The sequence below is a fragment of the Oncorhynchus clarkii genome, chromosome 23 (assembly GCF_045791955.1).
Source record: "Oncorhynchus clarkii lewisi isolate Uvic-CL-2024 chromosome 23, UVic_Ocla_1.0, whole genome shotgun sequence".
In the NCBI taxonomy this organism is placed as follows: Eukaryota; Metazoa; Chordata; class Actinopteri; order Salmoniformes; family Salmonidae; genus Oncorhynchus; species Oncorhynchus clarkii.
In genome coordinates this window covers 16,842,755-16,863,648 of record NC_092169.1, presented here as the reverse complement: position 1 = coordinate 16,863,648, position 20,894 = coordinate 16,842,755, and the positions used below count along the sequence as shown (strand labels likewise).

Here is a 20,894-nt window from a genome sequence, read left to right as displayed (position 1 = left end):
AACATAACGTTTTGCATTGTTGCCAAAAAGTTCAATTTTGATTTCATCTGACCAGAGCACCTTCTTCCACATGTTTGGTGTGTCTCCCAGGTGGCTTGTGGCAAACTTTAAACAACACTTCTTATGGATATCTTTAAGAAATGGCTTTCTTCTTGCCACTCTTCCATAAAGGCCAGATTTGTGCAATATACGACTGATTGTTGTCCTATGGACAGAGTCTCCCACCTCAGCTGTAGATCTCTGCAGTTCATCTAGAGTGATCATGGGCCTCTTGGCTGCATCTCTGATCAGTCTTCTCCTTGTATGAGCTGAAAGTTTAGAGGGACGGCCAGGTCTTGGTAGATTTGCAGTGGTCTGATACTCCTTCTATTTCAATATTATCGCTTGCACAGTGCTCCTTGGGATGTTTAACGCTTGGGAAATATTTTTGTATCCAAATCCGGCTTTAAACTTCTTCACAACAGTATCTCGGACCTGCCTGGTGTGTTCCTTGTTCTTCATGATGCTCTCTGCGCTTTTAACAGACCTCTGAGACTATCACAGTGCAGGTGTATTTATACGGAGACTTGATTACACACAGGTGGATTGTATTTATCATCAATAGTCATTTAGGTCAACATTGGATCATTCAGAGATCCTCACTGAACTTCTGGAGAGAGTTTGCTGCACAGAAAGTAAAGGGGCTGAATAATTTAGCACGCCCAATTTTTCAGTTTTTGATTTGTTAAAAAAGTTTGAAATGTCCAATAAATGTCGTTCCACTTCATGATTGTGTCCCACTTGTTGTTGATTCTTCACAAAAAAATACAGTTTTATATCTTTATGTTTGAAGCCTGAAATGTGGCAAAAGGTCGCAAAGTTCAAGGGGGCCGAATACTTTCGCAAGGCACTGTACAGGTGTGCCAAGCTTGTAGCATCATACCCAAGAAGACTCAATGCTGTAATCACTGCTAAAGGTGCTTGAACAAAGTTCTGAGTAAAGGGTTTGAATTCTTATGTAAATGTGATATTTCAGTTTTTTATTTGTGATAAATTTGAAAACATTTCTTAAAACCTGTTTTTGCTTTGTCATTGTGCGGTATTGTTTGCATATTGATGAGGGGAATAAACATTTTAAGCAACTTTAGAATAAGGCTGTAACGTAACAAAATTTGGAAAAAGTCAAGGTGTCTGAATACTTTCCGAATTCACTGTATGAGGAGAAAGCTGAAGTCTCTACTCAACTGTTGATGTATATCCTCTGTCTGATTCCTAGTTCATCCACTAGAGAGCAGTAGGAGATCACATGACATCTCTTGGGCACTTGAAACATATTGTGTCTGGTTTGGGTAGTGAGCCTGACATCTTAAAATGAACTTAGCGATCAGGGCTTTCAAGTTCAACTAGCTTTCAGTCTCACGCCAGAATAGAGGTTCATCCATGTTTCTGAAATGTTACATTTCGAAGTTGTTGCTAATGTCAAATTTCAATTTGTTTAAGATTAAGTTTTGGCGTTAACTACACATTTTTAAGGATAGGGTTAAGTTTAGGCATTAACTCAGAAATCTTAAGGGTAGGAATTAACTCCGAATGGTTAAGGTAAGGGTTAAGGTTTTGGATAGGCTTAAAACAAAAATCTCAAAAACAACTTTCTTTTGCTGGATTCGAACTTGCTCAAACATCCAAAAGACATCAGCATTTGTCAGTGATTAGTGGGAACTGACTTAATAAATACCCCTCTTTGTCAGGAAGTTTATGCTTGTGGAATATATGCCTACTATCCTCACATTTAAAGAGGTGGTGTCAGGTAACTAGGCTACGTTATCCCCACTTTTGTCCTACATTTTGGCACAAAACAGCTCAATATAGCTTCTCTGGGCTCATAATCACACTCATACAGTAGCCTTTGACTGCAGGAATGCTACCATTGAGAGCCCTTGCCCTGCCAATCTTATCAAATGTAGGATATTCACATCAGATTTTGCAGATCATTTTTATTTGATTATATCCATGTTTGATTTGTGACTGTCATTTTAACTTTCATATAGCCAACTTTAATCAACTTCAATGAAAGGAAATATGGCTTTTACAGATTAGGCCTAAAGAATAGAAAAACACAATGTTGTATTTAACTGCACTTTTTTATTATGTAAAGAAAAATAAACATCAGTGATGATCAGGAAGAGGGTTTATTGAATAATCAAATCACTTGAAACTACAAAGTTTACTGTCAACAGTCTCGCAAACGGTCAAATGTTTATTTTTGTTGCTTTGGATTGAATAGTACATGGATTCTCTTCTCCCTCCCTGTCTTCAAATGGGAAATCCCAACTGCTTAACAGGGGGCAGGCTGAGAGACAGGCTTGACCCTCTTTGAGGTTTGATTCAAAGTATGTTGGAATCTCATAGGATTTAAGGAAATAAGCAATATCATCAAAGAGGCAACGTTGTTCCAAACTCCTTATGTTCTCAAATAAGAAAATGTAACAATGATTTCTCTTAGCTTTGGGTGTGAGAAATATACTGTACATTGTTTGTTAACTGTTCAACCTATTATTTTATCAATCAATCATAGCCTATAACTGTTCTTTATATATATATATATATATATATATATATATATATATATATATATATATATATATATATATATATATAGGGTCAAATGTGATGTGAGAAAAGTTTGCATGGAGCAGGAAACATGAGCTATGATTTTACCACAAGTACATTTTGGTTACATAAACAACATCCCACTGGAAACCAGCATCAGTTCAACATCTTACTTCAATGTTTTTGTCTTATTCCCAGTTAGAACTCATACAGTAGTTCCTAATAAGGCACTGAAAGAAGATGAGGAGAAAATGCTGACTATTAGCCTGCTATTTTTCTGTTCTAGCTACATATCCAACTGCCGCTATTACCCTGGTCAATAAACATATTATATCGAACTATTGTAGCTTATATGATCATGTTACTCCTTAAAGCCGATAAGAAAAACTGTTATTCTGTCTTCACTTCACTGCAGAACTCATGTGAGGGAAACTATTGTGTTACAATAAGTAGCTAAATGTACTGTATCTACCTATTGTGACTCTAACATAGGTAACCGCCACTCATTTGTGTGTTTGGTTAAAGGGAATTTCATCCAGACGTATTAGGTGGGGTCAAGAGGTCACTTTTGGGCATCATCTTGCAGGGTTAGAGGTCACTCTCTCCATAGAGGGCAGTGGAGAAGGCGGTGTAGTCTAGCGCCCCTGCGGATCCCCCTGGGCCACTGTAGCGGGGCATCCTCAAGATGCAGTACTCTGCCTGGTCAGGGGGGAGCTCTCTCCTCAGCTCCTCAACCAGGATGTAGGGCTGTGGAGTCGGGAGAAAAACAGAGAGAACACGGGCTCATGGAGGTAAATCCGCTTGAGCAAATATTAATAATCTGACAGAATAATATGCGTGTTGACCATTGTACTGAATCTGCCCCATCTGTGTGATTGACATGTTCCACTCAATTGTCACACTCCTGTTCACTTTCTCTCACACACACACACCTTATCGGCTGCCAGGATCCTGAAGGATGCCACAACCTGCTCGGCGGTGTCCGTGTCAGCGGTTTCTCTGGTCATAAAATCGATAAATGATTGAAAAGAGACCATGCCAGTGGCACTGGGGTCAACCAGCATCATGATACGCGCAAATTCCACTTCACCCTGACAGAGAGAGAGAGAGATTTTAGTGCGAGATCAGAGACAAGAGCACTGATATCTTTGTTCGTTATTACACATAGAATCAATACCTCTTGGTGTTAGTATGCATTATTTGCATACCGTAATTCTGCATGAGAACATTGAGACCCCTACCAAATCATAACCCATGGAGATCAGACAGGCCCTAAAGTCATCAGTGTCCATCGCCCCGTGTTTCTTCTGTAGTCGGAGGTCAAGGGTCATAGGGTGGAGGTTGGGAGTAGGTCACCTCACAGGGAGGGGATGGGATAGAGAGGAGGGAGGGAGACCAAGAGAAGGTGGATGGTAGAGCAGTGGAGATCCGGTAGGGGGAGAAGACCAAAGCTAACATCAGAAACATGGACACATACACACAACCACAGACGAAAGCTGCTACCGCCAACATAGCCATAATGTAGTGTATTATTTAGAGCCCACTATTGAAAAATAGAACTGGGAAATATGTGAGGTAGCAGCAGATTTGGTCTGTTCTAGAAGGATGGAAGAAGCCTAAGTCTTCAATGAGAGTCAGTCAGGAATCATGAAAGGTTAGAGGTCAGTAGGGTTGAGTACCTGATGTTCATTGCCCACATGACCAAGGCTGATCAGACAGGTCTTGATCTCCTCACAGTTTTCCTGTGTTCTCCTGGGACCAGGTGTTAGAGTTCATTCAGAGGTGTCACACACACACACAAACACACACATGCAAGTGTCCACTGTCCATAACATGCAGCATTACAACAATATAGAACCAATATAAAAAATACAAATGGTATACATCTATACATTATACAGAAAAATTGGAATGGTATTATTTTTTAACTGTCTAAACAACCAAGGCCACAGAGCAGTGACCATTCTATTACAGTATCAACAACAACATATTACCCCAGTTTCCTTACGCAGCTTCTGAATAAGATAGGCATGACAGTAAAAAAAAAACAATTGTCAGTGGTATTATGCTACTTAACATGCCATTCAGGTTAAGTGTTATTATATGAGACTGAGAACCGGGAGTCCAGGGTGTGGATAGAGTACTATACCCGGTCAAAATGGTTGAAGGAGGAGCGGAACTCGTGCATCTGTTCCTGGCTGATGCCCTTGGCGTCGCGGGTCAGGATCTGGGTCTCGATCTCGTTGATGGTGCGGGCGATGGTGGTGAGGAGGAGCTCCCAGCCCACACGGATGTGCTTTTACCATGACGATTAAACACACCGACAGATAGACACAGACAGACAAATTAATCAGCTGTCAACAATGTATTCCAACAATGCACTTTGGGATCTCGATGACATCCATCATCATTATCCCCATGACCGCATCTAATCTATATAGACCGCATGTAGAGACCGTCTCTCTGTGCTCTCTGTACTGCTCTGCAGTACCTCCATGGTGTAGTTGGTATGCTTGTTGTCAAACACCAGGGACTCCTGGATGTGCTGGTGGTCTCCCTCCAGCTTGTCGATGTTGGGCTTGTAGGTAACGATGATGTGCTCAAACTGCTTCAGCTGGGTCATCTGGTCCTCCAATGTACCGCCTACCTCCAGGGAGCAGTGCCCAATCTCCTGTCAGAACCAAACAAATTAGCAAACCAGGTTTTTGTTCCGGATCCAATGGTACCCTTAGACACTAAACTGATGGCTGACTCTCTGCTCTGACCTCCATCCTTGTCTGTATCCAGGGTCCTATGAGGTTAGCCTGGGTAGCAAATAGCCGTCTCAACCTTTCATTAGTATGCTGTCGGGCTAGCTCCTCCTGGAGGGAGCCTTCTCTCTGGGGAACGAGCTTCTTCACCTGGTCAGCAACATGGCAACAACGCATACATCAATCTGACAGAAATTGGCTGTGTATGTGCATGTGTGAATGCATATGTGTGCATGTGTGTCTCAAGTTTATGTATGTACATTTTCAAGGTTGTACCTTGTCCCACTTGGCGAGGAGCTCCTCTGTGGTGATGGTACTGTAGAGGTTGAGGAGGTTGGCTTTGATGCCGTAGCTCTGGGAGATCTTCTGCACCTCGTTGTGGATCCCCAGGATGGCCTGTCTCTCTCCGTCTGCCTCTGGGAGGGTGGCCTTGAACTGCTCATGGGCAGAGATCAGGCTCTGCAGTGGAGAAGGAGAGGAGAGGTTGCAGTGTACGTAGCAAGTACAAGTACCAAAATTACATGGCTGCAACATTTGTAACAACGGTAGGATGATTAAATTGTAACAGCGAGTATTACGTACCTGGACCTCATCGATCGTGTGTACAATAAACATATCCTGCAGATCCTCCATAGCCCCTTCCATCCAGTTGTTGAAAGGTGCTGATCTCTTGGCAAACTCCAGGAACAACTGATCAATGGTTTCCAGCAGCTTCTCTGTCCTCTGGAAAACAGGAGCGAGAAAGAACTTTGCCATTCATCTCATTGACAATTCATTAATATTGCTTCACCTGTTTGGGATGCTAATCCCAGGATGCATCACATTGACGTGACCCAATTGACCCCTGAGTTTGACAAGATGGTCTGCATGGATTAGACCACTCCCTTTGATCAGGGGCAGGTGGCAGACAGCAGCCCATGTCAGTCACCCTAATCCCAGGCCTGGATAAAGGTCTTGACACATTTGCAGGTCATGAGCGTACAGTATGGATCAGAGGGGCTCAGAGGAAGGGGACTGTGGGCATCCTGCCAGCCGGATAATGTACAGACAGCCATATCTACATGATTGTGCCTTTAGTTCATCCCCTTATCTCGGTCAGAAGACTTAGTGGGCAACCAATAATCAGCTCTGTCTTCATTCCCAAGACCCAATCCCAAACTATCGCAATAGAAAATACATGAGATGTAACTTTATCATGGATTAAGCTGACCTGTGAACACTCCACCCCAACCCAAGGTTACGTCATTCACTGCTTTACCTCCTCAGTTCTCAACTGGATTGATGGAACTGGTTCTCTTTTCACACTACCGAGATGTACTGTGCCGGCTTGCTTTTCACTGGGTTTAGCGCAGTTTAGCTGAGAACATAGCACGTCATGTCCTTAACCTCAACCTCCTCCACTCACCTCCAAAGCCTCTCTCCTCTTCTGGGTCAATGTACCAAGTTGATCCCACAGATCACAGATGCTCTGACACCTCTTGTTGACAGAAGCCACACCATGATAGTCCAGCTCACTGCACAACACCACAGGAAACATACAGGTCAATCTAGGGCTGGAAAGTGTACTGTGTTTTACTAACATAATACTGGTATTGATGCATGGACCAGTTTGGATTTTTACTGTACCTTCTCTAACAGTATTTTTATTTTTTATTTGTTACATTAAATAATTTAGCAATGACTCTGAAAAAATATGTCAATCATACATTTTTATTGCCAGTAAGAAACTGTAAACAGCTGACAACTGCTAGCTAACTTGCTAGCAGACCAAGTCAACAACTTAGAGAGAACAAGCTTGCCAATTAGAGACCCCCGGAAATCATCCGACTGCAATATACTCCACTGAAATAAAAACTGCATGTGAATCCATTGAAAAAACATGGTCACAGAGGAGAATAAGTATTCTTATGAAGGAAAAGTGACTTATTGACAAAATAGAGGCACACAAAGACAAAACAAATGTGGTACAGTGTGGAAATTAGTTCAGGAAATGTAGAAATGTACAAAATTGATGAAAATGAACAGAATGGAGAAAGCCCAATAACATAACTTAAAATGTATGTGTTGCCACACCTAATCACAGATAAAGTGCATCATACCATATTTATGTATTTTGAAAGTTCTATATCTTAAAAACTTAAACATTTGGGGACTATATCAATAATGGACTGGTTTTTGGGTGGAATTTTCCTTTAAGTAGAATGCAGATTGTATTCCTTGTCAAAGCCATGATTTTAGGAATAGGATTTGTTAGGGATGATGGTTAGGAGTGAGGGTTAGAGGAAAAGTCCGCACTTGAGCTCCTGTGCGATGGCAGCGATCTGCTCCACCCTGTCCTGGTGAGCAGCCAGGTCACTCTCAAATGCCTCATGTTTCCTTAGCAATGCCCGCACCTCCGTCAGGGTGGCAGTCTCGTAGTCCTTCTGAGATAGAATTAGCTCTTTACCTTGGTCACAGGTAGCGAGATAGAGAGATTATTGTTAATTTCACTTTGGATAGTATCTACTTCACTTGCTTTGGCAATGTTAACATGTTTCCCATGCCAATAAAGCCCCTTGAATTGAATTGAGAGAGAAAGAGAGAGAGACAGAGACAGAGACAGAGAAAGCGAGAGCAATGGCCATGAATCTCCCGTTAGTCAAAACAAATGCTGAAGATTCACTCTGACATTTTCCCATTGAAAAATCTCAAAGGATTAGGAGCCAATCACTTACATTCAAAGGTCAAACTCTAGACATACCAGAGACATAAGTAAACACTGCACAGACAGACAATAATAGCCCAGACTGACCACTAGCCCAGGTCTCATGGGTGGTGGCTTTCTGGCAAAACTTTTCAGCCAAGTGGTCCAGTCTCTCCAGCCTGCGGATCTCGGTCAGAATCCACTCCTCATAACCTTTCTCAGCCCCCTCCAGCCCCTGCCATGCACTGGCTATGTCCTACAGCAACATGGAGACACAAAGACACGCTCATCACGCTCAGTTGATATGCTATTAAAATAACTTTTTAACTTTATCAACATTCTGGTAAGAGTGCCTTGGTCTTTACCTTGGTCTTTTGGATTACCTATATCCATAGCTATCTATAGCTACTGTACTTTGACTGGTGGCTTGTGTTTCATCAGTTTTATATGATTCATCATTGAATGTTGGGTGTTAACACTTACAGATACCATCTTTCCTTCAGAAGGCATAAAAGCAGGCCGGTTGCTTATGCGCAGCTTGGTCTGCAAGGTATTGAAGCTGATCTCCAGCTGACACTTCTCCTGCACCTTGGGGGGCTTGTGCATGCGGCGGTAGTCCCTGAAATCCTCCAGCTTCCTCTGCATCTCAACCATGGTCTTCTCTGCGGCCCTGTTCTCTAGCCATGGGGTGGTCCGGCGGATCCACTCCAGTAGCTACGGAATACAGAAGGTAATGATGGAGTGGAGCTATGGGGTTTGTGTGTTGTTATTCCTCTCAAATCAATTCAGTTGAATTGGACTTTGAATTTAATTTGAATACTTGGGCATTTCCAAGTGGGGTAGAAGTATGTCCCCAAGAGAGTTCACCAATATGAAAGGATATATCCAAAAGTATGCTTTACCTCGCTGGCCAGCCTCTCGTATTCCTCCATAAGTTTCTCATTCTCCTGGTTCACATCCAGCACTTTACAGATCCTGTTGGCTGCTGTCTCAGCCTACCAAGGGGAGGGAGGATGGAGAAATTAGGTCAGGGAGGAAAGAGAGGTGAGGTGAGGGTGTTGTCGCATATCTAATGCAATTCCTCATACAATTACCCCCCACCCCACCAACATGCACACCATCTAAGTCATACATTTAAAGCAATCTGTGTGTGTTGTTTCAAAAACATGCATTTCAATGTCAAACTCACAATTGACCAACTTAGTATGATGTCAAACAACTTTCAGGCTAGTGAAGAGAACAGACCAGGATATGTGTTTTTGGTAGTGACGGGGAAATAAGACCTTAGAAAATTTGAATGATTGGATTATCATGTGCTTATTTTAAGTGGAATGATTGACACATGGTAACCATCATCAAATGATTTGGGGATATTGTACATAAAACATATTGCTTTCACAAACTCGATTCAAATTGTTCATGGTGCAAGCTGTATACCTGCTCAGCTCCAGCAAAAGCATGATAGAAGCAGGAAACATAGGTCATGATAGCTCTCTCATCAGGCTTAGGAGTGTTGATGATGTCTACAGTGTGGACGGAGGGACAGAAGAGGGTGACGGACAACAAGTAGAGAATGAGGAAGACACTCAAGGTGGGAGACAGGAAACACAAGAGCACCGACAGAGGAAAAGGAACACAGATCGAGACTCCACACCTGAACGTCTTAGCCCAGGGCTATCCTGGAAGGAAAGTGGGTTGGTCTATGGCCAAGGGGTCTAAACAAGGACCTAAAGCTTGACAAATGTGCCCTCACCTTCTGTACCATTGCAATTGTGTGATACAAACTGGACATATAGGTCATAACAGTCCTGTTGTCTGGCCTTGCTGCACTTATCAAATCTGTGGGATACCATGCACATAGGACTTTATCGTTACAATGTTCATACAAGTACAGACAATCCTCCTGGCAATCTCCTCCAGACAATCCTGCAACAAAGCCCATAGTCTGACTCCCACCATTACAGTACCAAATAAGATGGGTTATGTTTTCATATTGAGCAAAACAAGATGCCTATAGCTAATGCCGAATTCAAACGTTGTTTCCTTAGAAGACATTACCTTCTGCGTCCAGCATCTTAGGAATATCCAGGTGCTTCTCTGCTATTTCAAAGGCCAGGTTCAGGTTCCCCATAGGATCATCCTAGAAAATAATCAGTATTATAGAAACATACGTTCCAATTATATTGTTACTTAGCAGTTAGCATATAGCTGTCTTTCAACGCCACACCATTACACTTTTTAAAACTAAGATACAGTCATGTTTTCATTTACATTTAACATGAAAAAAACGTGCACATGTACAGTATTTGAAACCAGATTACAAACTGTCCTGCACCCAGTGATGTATTAACCAAACAGGTGACAGACAGTCAGTAAGTGTCTCCTCACTAATGGGGTAGGGTGAGTCAGTTTGTTTAGTGGGAGGAGAGGGCTCATGCTGCTACTATTGTCCTAAGTCTGTTCCACTGATGCCGGCTGAGGGGGGAAAGCCTGTTACAGGACAGTGGCAGCTGCAGGGATACAGGGGGGGATACAGGGGGGGATACAGGGGGGGGGGGAGATACCCATGGGCCTGTTACCCACATGGAGCCATTTCAGCAAGCTAACACTCATGGCTTACTGAGCCCACTCACCTGGAGCCAGACATGACAGCTGACAGGGCCTGTCTGGGTCCAATGCATGCATGGGAGTGTTTGGGGGGGGGGGCAGAGGTGGGTGTGTGTGTATGTGTGTGTGTGTCCACGTGCATATGTATGAGAGAGAGGGGGGACACCTCTACTAAAACTGGCTCTTTTCTGTATTTAACAACATTCTGAATGGTTTGGGTTGCCCAGATCTATCCATTTGTATGTGTATTCCCAAACAACAGTGGATATAGTGATTGCCCTATAAAGAGCTGCCTCATTTAGAGGTATCTGCCCACCACAGCTGAGGTAAACCCTGGGCTCTATTGGGATATGGCTCATATTTCTTCATCTATTCACAGTCAGGGCTAAGTCAGTTCCGCCTCCTGGGAAAACCATAATGGACTATGTAACTTTTTTTTAGATTAACAAGGATGGATATGTACTGTAAATGTAATTCGGTGTTATAAAGGCCACAGGTTACACGGTGGAAGGACACTAATCTGTATATTTCACACTGTAGTAGTCTACTCTTTAAAGTTACAATCATCACATATTCTTCAAAAAATACATTATTTTTCTCCCCAATTTCATGGTATCCAATTGTTTTAGTAGCTACTATCTTGTCTCATTGCTACAACTCCCGTACGGGCTCGGGAGAGACGAAGGTTGAAAGTCATGCGCCCTTCGATACATAATCCAACCAAGCCGCACTGCTTCTTAATTAACACAGCGCGCATCCAACCCGGAAGCCAGCTGCACCAATGTGTCAGAGGAAACACCGTTCACCTGGCAACCTTGGTTAGCATGCACTGCCCGCCACAGGAGTCGCTGGTGGTGATGGTACTGATCTGTACATTTGCTGAGCAGAAAAGGTACACATTTAAAATGTATTGAAGAAAGGTAGATATGTGTACCCACCATTAGATACAATGATGAATCGAATCCACCTGTGCCATCTTATTGACAGGATTTATGCATTGTAATGGTGGGCCTCGTTAAATAAGAGGCGTGGTTTAATGAGGGTGTGGCTTTCAGTAAGTTATTTTTGGCCACCCGTGAGTGGAAGTTTTGTACCAGTTTAAGTGGTCTATGGTTATTCTAATTAAACTTTGAGCAGATCTGCTACCAGTTCTATAAAAGCTTGCATAAGAGCAAATTAAGCACACTAATAAATGAAATAAATAAATATATGTAATTCCCCAGTGTGTACTAGGCTTGGGCGGTATACTGTGTATACCATATACCAAGGTATTTGGAAATAGCCGAGATGAGGAGGGGATTATTTAAGATACTCAATTATTTAAGATACTGTCCTAGCTTCCGGGGGAAGCTGGTTCCACCATTGGGGTGCCAGGACAGAGAAGAGCTTGAAGAGCTTGCAGGCTTAGCGGGAGCTACTCTCCTGTAGGGGTAGGAGGGCCAAGAGTCCGGGGTTGCAAAACGCAGTGCTCGGGGTTGGGTGTAGGGTTTGAGCATAGTCTGAAGGTAGGTTGCTGATCCGTAGGCAAGCATCATGGTCTTGTAGTGGATGCGAGCTTTGACTGGAAGCCAGTGGAGTGTACGTAGGAGAAGGGTGACGTGAGAACTTAGGAAGATTTAAAACCAGGCGGGCTGCAGCATTCTGGATAAGTTGCAGGGGTTTGATGGCACAAGCCGGCAGCCCAGCCAACAGCGAGTTGCAGTACTCCAGACGGGAGATGACAAGTGCCTGGATTAGGACCTGCGCTACTTCCTGTGTGCAGTAGGGTCGTACTCTCATGATGTTTTAGAGTATGATCCTGCAGGATGCTTATCCTAGTTATTTATCCCCCTGGACAAACATTGAATATTGAAGTAAGACCGTGAGATCTTGTTAGTGTGTGTGTGTGTGTGTGTGTGTGTGTGTGTGTATGTGTGTGTGTGTGTGTGTGTGTGTGTGTGTGTGTGTGTGTGTGTGTGTGTGTGTGTGTGTGTGTGTGTGTGTGTGTGTGTGTGTGTGTGTGTATATGTGTTTATGCATATGTTTATGCATATGTACAAGTGTGTGTGAGTGAATGTGTGAGCGAGTGCATGTGTGCTAAGAGTCAGTGCAAGGTGTGGAGGTGGTCGGTCCCGGTTCAGGAGTTCAGCGGTAAAGGAGAGAAACGTCCGTGGCTGGGATGTGTGGGGTCCTTGATGATGTTACGAGCCTTGGACTAAATGTAATGTATGGGTGGGAGCCTGGCCCCAGTGATGGACTAGACCATCTTCACCACCCGCTGAAGGGCTTTGCAGTCAAAAGCGGAGCAGTTTCCGTACCAGGCCGTGAGGTAGCCAGTCAGGATGCTCTCAATGGTGCAATGGTAGAAATTGGAGAGTGTCCGGAGGGACATGCCACATTTCTTCAAACACCTGAGGAAGTAGAGGGACTGTTTCACCTTCTTCACCAGAGTGGTGTTGTTGAGGGACCATGTCAGGTTCTCAGTGATGTGGCCACTTAGGAACTTCACCTGTAACATTATTTTACATTATGAAGATTACCATAGTTTCTCAGAACAGTCGAGCCAGTCACGTGTTTGTTTGTAAATAGCACAAAGGGAGAATGTGGAAAATGGTGAGTCCAGCTGTGTATTTGGTTTGACTTGCTAGTTAGCTAAGTGGCTGAATTAACAAAGAGACATGACATCATAGAGTGCTTTGGATTAGTTATCTGTACAGCTGCGACTGCTATCTTGATTTCCTTGCGTTTGTTATTCTCTCTGTTCTCGGTCCCTTAGTCTGCTCCTCCGCCCTCTCCTCCAAGCAGAGCAGGCAGGCCCATTGCCCTAGCGACGCCAGACTCCACACAGACACAGTATGCACACATGCTGCTCCAGAGCCTTACTACTACACACTGCACACACAATTCTACACACAACAAAGTCTACTTTTATGAGATTTCAAACACTGCTGTACCTACACATATGATACCTTCAGATGTTGATAGTTGATTAGATCTGGCCTGTGTTTGTGTATCAGGGCACAAAAGGCTAAACCTTCCTTCCAGCTTTATACAATAGTGGGTCATTCAGGTGAGCATGTCAGTAAGACAGTGAATGCAGAAATCAGTAAGGAATAGATTGGGTGAGTTAAATCAGGGGTTCATTTCATTTTTGGGGGCAAAGGGATCCATGGAATAAGTTAAGATAATAAGATATTGGTATCCACAGTACCACACCATTATCAATTTTTTTGACTCAATACTATCACCCCCGCAATTTTTGGGGGGACATAAATGTACTGTAATTGAATTTTTAAAAATGCACAGTTTTCTCTCTGCCTCATGGCAAAATGTGTAGAATTTAAGGATATTAGCTTTAAAGCTACAACAACAAAAAATATCTCTGCCTTAGACTGCCCCAGCCATGTAGTGTAAAATTCCTTGTTGGCCATTTTAAACAGACTCGAGTTGTGTTCTGATAATGAGGGAGTCCCTGATGAATTTGCTAACACAAAAGGTGTCCCTGGCCCCAAAAAGTTTGAGAACCCCTGAGTTACACATAATGAAACACTCTCTTATTTCTGCTTCTCAAAAGTCAACCCACCCACATCATAACTTTCTATTAATCCACGCTGTGGGAAAGACTGGAGTTAATATTATGGACTGTTCTCTGTTAGTATGTGGGAGGCACCAGACACCATCATGGTTAGTGATTGGGACACACGAGAGACCTTGTTGAGCTTAGCATAGTCGATAAGGTCAGGTCTGTGTCTGTGAATCAGGGCGCAGAAGGCCAGTCCGTCCTTCCAGCTTCACCAGCAGGCAGCAGAGAGAACCAGGTCAGAGGTCAGATTGGCATGATAACTGAGTAAAGGTCCCCAACACTGGTCCTAGAGAACTGTAGTGTGTGCAGGCTTTGCATCTCTTATTACTTAGTACTAACACATTAGTATAGAAAATAATAAAATAGAAAAATACATATTAGGCAACTTCAAGGAGTCTTAAAATTCAAAATCGAAATAACAAAATGATCCTTGGTATGACCTTCTTAAAACAATTCCATATAGCTAAGTAGAACACCATCAGCCCGGGGTAGACAGTGCTTGGACTCTAAAGGGTTAGGAAAAGAATCAAGAGTGTTCTCACCTAATGTGGAAGTTCTGGACATTGACATTTCTGTAGGGGGCAGTCTTTCTCTGACACCACAAGAGAAGGCCTTCCTTTGCAGAGGTTTCTGAAAGGAGAGAGAAATATATGTTCAACAGCAATATTCCCCAGTGAGATCTCTATTTCATTAAACCAGGAAGGTAGCTGCAGTATAAAAACACTGGGAATCCATATGCAGGACATAACTTATTATACAATAATAACAAAGGCAGGTTTTTTTCCTCAAGTACGCTATTTTGTTAGAATTTTCCTATATTACCTTCTACAGAGATGTCCTGGATGGCAAAGCGGAGGATGATGGTCCATATCATTCCCAGAGTCATCTTAATGTTACCATCCACAATTTCTGAAGAGAAAAAAATCCAACTACCATCAGATTCATCACATAATTGTAAAAGTTCATGCAAAATGGACTGTCAAGTTTTAAAACATTGTGGAACACTCTACCTTTGATGAATAAGACCTGCTTCAGTGAATTAGATAATTGATTATTCAAATGAATCAAAAGATACTGAGCTGCCAACAGGTAAAGTACAGGCCAAATGAAATATCACCTTCAGCTCCAATAGAGACGAGTTTCACTCCCTTGCTGGTGATGAAGTCTAGGGCTTTGTTGACATTGGCAATCTTGTGAAAACGCATCTTCCCTCTGTCGGGCTTAGGTAACCTCTCACCTGAGGGAAGGAGCAAACAGCATTAAACTCTCTGTGAGTACCAATCAATGTTTTCAACTATCAACTATTTAGTCAACAAACAGTACCTGAAATAATTTCCAAGAGAAGCATGAGTTTGAGGCCATTCCTGAAGTCGTCCTCAATGTTCTCAATCTGTGTTTCTGCTTTCCGCAGGTGGGAATTACACCAAGCTGTGAAGGTCTACAAATTAAATGATATTTTGGTGAGTAAAATACAAATAGGACAATGTAAATTTCACATAACTTAGGATGGGTTTGAGCATTGATGGTAGAGAGACTTTCTGTGAGCTAATCAGAGAACCTTGAGTGAGTTTTCCATCAAGGGTCTTATTCATCAAATGTAGAATGTTCCACAATGTTTTAAAACTTTACAGTCCGTTTTACATAATTTTCCAATTTACCCTTCCCAGTTGAAAGTGTTTGCCATCTATACTTTATGAAGGTAGCTACTGTAAGTGTATCGCTTGGTTGTAACATACTACAGTATAAGATAACAGCTTAGCATGACTTAGACGGAGGCCATCAATTGTGCTGACTGTGGTCCCTATGGCAAGTGCCACATATTGAGATGAACCTATTTGTCGAGGGTCAGCAAACCCCTAGGTTTCAAATTTCACCTTCCCTCCAACCAACCTACTGCCTATAAAGGATAAAGGATAAAATCATTTGTTCTCCGATAACGCTCATGCTTTCTACTATATCCTTATGCATGACTTAAATATTACAACTCTCTCCTGCTGTGTTTATATTAAGTCACTCGATCTCACAATAGCAAACAGAGCCCAGAGGCAATCAACACTGTATAGATAAAAGCTTTGAGAAGATCCCAGTTCACATTCCTGATGATCAGTGGTGGAAAAAGCACTCAACTGTCATACTTGAGTAAAAGTAAAGATGCCTTAATAGAAAATGATTAAAGTAAAAGTGAATGTCACTGAGTAAAATACTACTTCAGTAAAAGTCTAAAAGTATTTGGCTTTAAATGTACTTAAGTATCAAAAGTAAAAGTATAAATCATTTCAAATTCCTTATTTAAAAACCAGACGGCAACATTTTCTTGTTGTTTTTTCATTTACGAATTGCCAAGGTCAAACTCAGTATTAAAGTACAGACGAAGCATTTGTGTTTCGTGAGTCCGCCAGATCAGATGCAGTAGGGATGAGCAGGGACGTTCTCTTGATAAATGTGTGAATTGGACCATTTTCCTGTCAAAATGTAAAGAGTACTTTTGGGTAGTACAGAAAATGTATGGAGTAAAAAGTACATTATTTTATTTCAGAATGTAGTGAAGTAGAAGTTGGCAAAAAATAAATAGTAGAGTAAAGTACACATCCCCCAAAAACTACTTAAGTAGTACTTAAAAGTATTTTACTTTACACCACTGCTGATGATATAAGGTGTTAAATGTAGCCTGCTCTGGTGGCTCTAGTGATAAGAGACAGGAAGAAAACATTTTAACTGAATTTCAAAATGATAGGAAAATGTCACATGCATACAGTGCATTCTTCTCTTATGTGTTTCTCTTTGAAAAGAAAAAAGCCACACTTTTACTAAAATGAATACAAATATATGATAATCAAAAAGGATGAGTGGAACTATAGCCATATTGCTTTCACTATCTATCCAGTCTTTCCAGATACTGTATGTGAATACCGAAAGGGCAAAGGCTAAAACGGGCTATGGGCCTTTATTGAAATACTCAAATGTGTCAATTCTTGCACGTGTTACAAACTGAGAGCGATCTACAGTTTATTGAATGGGATACATTGAACATCCCTTCTCAAAATGCCTTACTGGATCAGCCTCAATTAGACTCCTTACATCCAATCAGGAATGTGATCTGTCAATCTGCTTCCAGCAGTACTGTGCATAAACACAGAGAATGTTTGTATGCTACAGAGACATGTATTTTCAAGCCATTCCAGTCCACACAGCATCCTCTGGCCCTTAAGAACCTTAAGTTCTTATAGTACATAGCCTGGTCCCCCAGATGGCTGTGGGTTAACGCCACCTGCCTGGAGAGGTTGCCCGGTGGAATGCCTGTCTAAATTAGGAATATTAGAGGCTTTGGAACAAAGGGCGCAGCATGACAAAACAGACCAAAGTGTATGTGACATTGGACTGCTGCCCCCTCGTTAAACATGGCTAGTCCTCCAGACCTAACCCCGCCAACCTCATTCCTCCCTCCAACAGCCCTAACGCTCAGAGATAAATGTATTCATGAACCATGTCCAATAGGGACCAACCTTGTTATTGAAGGATTTGTTCAAACCTATGAACTGGTTGAAGGCTGTTTATTCATTATTTTCACTCTTGGTTCCAAGAATCATGCCTAATTTGCCTCCGTTCACCAAACCCGGCTGAATCAGTTGGCACCTGGTACACCTAGCCTGTGCTAGAACATGGTAGCCTAATTGGCAAGTTAGTGTACAAAGGTAAGGACAGTTCAGTGTGCCAGCAGGTCTCATTCAAGGGCAGCCCTGTCATCCCTGGTGGCTCTTACTGGGTAATAGGATTAAAGTGGAGGGAAAGCTAATAAAGAGCCTTAATTAAGATGCCAAATAAGTTACTGAGATCTCCAAACAAATCTCACGTGGTCAACACTGCTATCCAACTATACCATGCTTATACCATGCAGAAGGCACCCAGTAGGCCTATAGGTCTTAATTAGCATGTACCTAAAATACCCACAAAAAAAATATTTGCTTTGCCTTGTTAAATGAAGATAGTTGAGACACTGTTCAACCTCTTCCATGACAAAGTGTGAGCATTTCTGAAGGAAGACATACTGTAACCTCCTTCTGTATTAAACAAGTTGACAGATAGGCTACTGAGTTGGGGTCCTATATTCAGATGCTTGGTACAGTATTTTGTGGTTTCTATAAACAAATTAATTCCACACCAAGGACACTTGATTAACCCACTATAATGCCTTTTGGTCTCGAGGTTAAAATTAGATATAGCATCCATTCTAATCCCAAGCACGTCATCGTGTGTTAAGAAGCATCTGTTGACACTTCACATTCCTCGCGTATCAGTGGAATGGCAGCAGTTCGAGAGCCGCTCATTGAGCTATTGTTAGCTGGTACCCATCGCATCTGTCCATCAATATTCCCGTCAACTGGAGCCAAGACAGACCCCTGGCTCCATCTGAACCCAATACCAGGAACCAGAGAAGATTTGAAGTCTGAGCTCAACGTGAATAACTTAACATTTAATTATCAAACCATTTGGAAATGCAAACAAATGTTAATTTGCTGTCATGTAAACTCCCAAACCGGTGCGTAAAGTACTGCAGTGCATAAAGTTCATTTGTTGAATTGGTTATGTGCATGTCGTCATCTTCTCTCGATTTACCTTTCTTTGCTGTTTTTCCCAGGCAGGGTCCAGCAACATGTCCCTGTCCCACTCATCCTCCTGTATCATGTAGTCCTCCTCATCTCCGAATCCGTTATCATAATGCATCGTTGTCTCTATTTGGGTCATCATTGCATCCTAAGTATTTCTATTTCCCCAAATTCACTGCGTTTTTGTCTTCCAATATCCTCATGTGTTTTGACTCTGATAATTGAATTCTTGACCTGAGATGGGTAACTTCCACTCTCCCTCTCTAGCTCACTCCCTCTCTCTCACTCACGCTTGCCTGTGTTCTGTCTGGCCGCAGTTGCCACAGCCAGACAAGTGCTGATATCAATTAGTACTGACAGGTCATGTGACAGGCGCGTTGTGTATCAGGGCTCTTCTGTATCACTGCTCTACTGTTCGCACGCACACACACCCCCACACCCACACCCACACCCACACACACACACACACACACACACACACACACACACACACACACACACACACACACACACACACGCACGAGGATAAGCATTTGTTTCATTAATATAATATCAGTATGATTGTAAGATGGATAGTTATATTGTTGTAATGATAACTCAGAGTTTCAAATGCTATCATCCGTGAAAATACATTCTGGAACAATAAGTGCTTTCACATCTGAGTACACACAGAGGTGCTCTAGGACACCACAGCATAACTGAAGTCATTAGGATGAGAAGACATTGCTCTTGGAATTTGATTCCCAGGTTTGGACACTGTTACTTCCAACATTGGAGACCTAAGGAATATGATTCTGGTGATTCTGCAAGCAGGTCCTAGCAGTGACTTAACACACATGCGTATGCACACACACAATAATGTATTTCTGATGAAACCAAACACACTATCATTCGCAAACGCACAGCGAGGCCTCAATTTCGTGGTATCCAATTGATAGTAGTTAGTCTTGTCTCATCGCTGCAACTCCTGTACGGACTCGGGAGAGGCGAAGGTCGTGAGCCATGCGTCCTCCGAAACACAACTCAACCAAGCCGCACTGCTTCTTGACACAATGCCCATCCAACCCAGAAGCCAGCCTCACCAATGTGTCGGAGGAAACACTGTACACCTGGTGACCGTGTCAGCGTGCACTGCGCCCGGCCCGCCACAGGAGTCGCTAGTGCGCAATGACACAAGGATATCCCTGCAGCCGGGACACTGCGATGCAGTGCCTTAGCGAGGCCCTAAACACACACTTTCTTTGCATGAGAGAGTACATAGCATCTCTCACATTCAGAGATGCTTTTATAAATCATCAAAACCTACTTCTTTCGGGTATTTGAGTGAAAATGGCCTACAAAATACCCAGGTCAACAAATTAGAATAAAAAATAAAAACATCACTCAGGTGGGCAGCAATATACTTGATTTCTGTAGAAAACATTAATTTCACACTTCCAACAAGATTCCTGCACATTTGAAAGGACATACAAACACAAAATGGGTGAATTTGATCAAATATAAATATAATCTTTCTTCCTTGAGGCCCCCAGATAGTATTGCATAAAGAAAAACAATAAACAAATTACACCCCAAGCTATAAACAGATAAACATCAGATAAGATTGTCTGTGCAGTACGTGGGAGTGTTGGAGTGTATGTCTGTGTGTGTGCTGTGTTTGTGAAAGAGTTATGTTAGTACAAACTGGAGTGACTTGACATAAGACGTTGAGTGAACATTGACCTGAATTGACAAAAAAGTCCATGGCTTACTATGGACTAATTCACGTAGAGAGGAGCAGAGACTATATATGATTTACACTAGAACAGAGCTAGACTTGCAGTCATCTCCAGAACCTTCACTCTGAAATAACCATTTGAGCTGTGTTCACACAGAGTCCATAAAGAGTGCAAACAAAGTCATAAGGATGAACGCACAACGTGTTCATTTGAGACATATCCAACAGCCTTGAGGGCACCATGTCAGTCAGAACACCACTAATACTGTCCAACCTGCAAGCCCCGAAACACCCTGGGCTCAGAGGGGAACAGAGTGGGGGTAAGGAGCAAATGAGGGAGGGAGGAAGAGGAGGAGGAGGGATGTCCATGGCCCCCTTTTCA

At 42.5% G+C, this 20,894-nt stretch overlaps 1 protein-coding gene across 11 annotated transcripts; it reads right to left on the bottom strand.

The window, feature by feature from the left end:
• Positions 1 to 2,149: 2,149 nt before the first annotated feature.
• LOC139382021 (alpha-actinin-2) lies at positions 2,150 to 19,176 on the bottom strand. Of its 11 annotated transcripts, XM_071125941.1 has the most exons (22): positions 18,806 to 19,098; positions 18,373 to 18,598; positions 15,515 to 15,629; positions 15,309 to 15,428; positions 15,014 to 15,100; positions 14,734 to 14,821; positions 14,319 to 14,397; positions 10,081 to 10,162; positions 9,460 to 9,545; positions 8,925 to 9,017; positions 8,506 to 8,736; positions 8,131 to 8,278; positions 7,635 to 7,785; positions 6,745 to 6,853; positions 5,922 to 6,062; positions 5,616 to 5,798; positions 5,355 to 5,489; positions 5,081 to 5,260; positions 4,739 to 4,885; positions 3,831 to 3,896; positions 3,522 to 3,680; positions 2,749 to 3,336 (listed from the first exon to the last, which is right to left on the bottom strand). In XM_071125941.1, the coding sequence occupies exons 2-22, from the start codon at positions 18,436 to 18,438 to the stop codon at positions 3,178 to 3,180; spliced, it is 2,625 nt and encodes an 874-aa protein (XP_070982042.1). In that variant the 5' UTR covers positions 18,439 to 18,598; positions 18,806 to 19,098; the 3' UTR covers positions 2,749 to 3,177. The 11 variants fall into 11 exon arrangements, 7 of the variants coding, with proteins under 7 accessions (XP_070982040.1, XP_070982042.1, XP_070982043.1 ...); XM_071125939.1 differs by lacking the exon at positions 18,373 to 18,598 and having other exon boundaries at positions 2,150 to 3,336; positions 18,806 to 19,176; XM_071125942.1 differs by lacking the exon at positions 18,373 to 18,598 and having other exon boundaries at positions 15,515 to 15,619; positions 18,806 to 18,893.
• Positions 19,177 to 20,894: the final 1,718 nt, after the last annotated feature.

Bases quoted from the DNA above. Each gene is read 5' to 3' on its own strand.
- LOC139382021 (XM_071125939.1), bottom strand. From the start codon at position 18,937: ATGATGACCCAAATAGAGACAACGATGCATTATGATAACGGATTCGGA. The intron at 3,681-3,830 runs GTAGGGGTCTCA...TCTCTCTGTCAG, and splicing joins TCTCCATGGGTTATGATTTG to GGTGAAGTGGAATTTGCGCG. The intron at 3,337-3,521 runs GTGTGTGTGTGT...CCGACTCCACAG, and splicing joins GGATCCTGGCAGCCGATAAG to CCCTACATCCTGGTTGAGGA.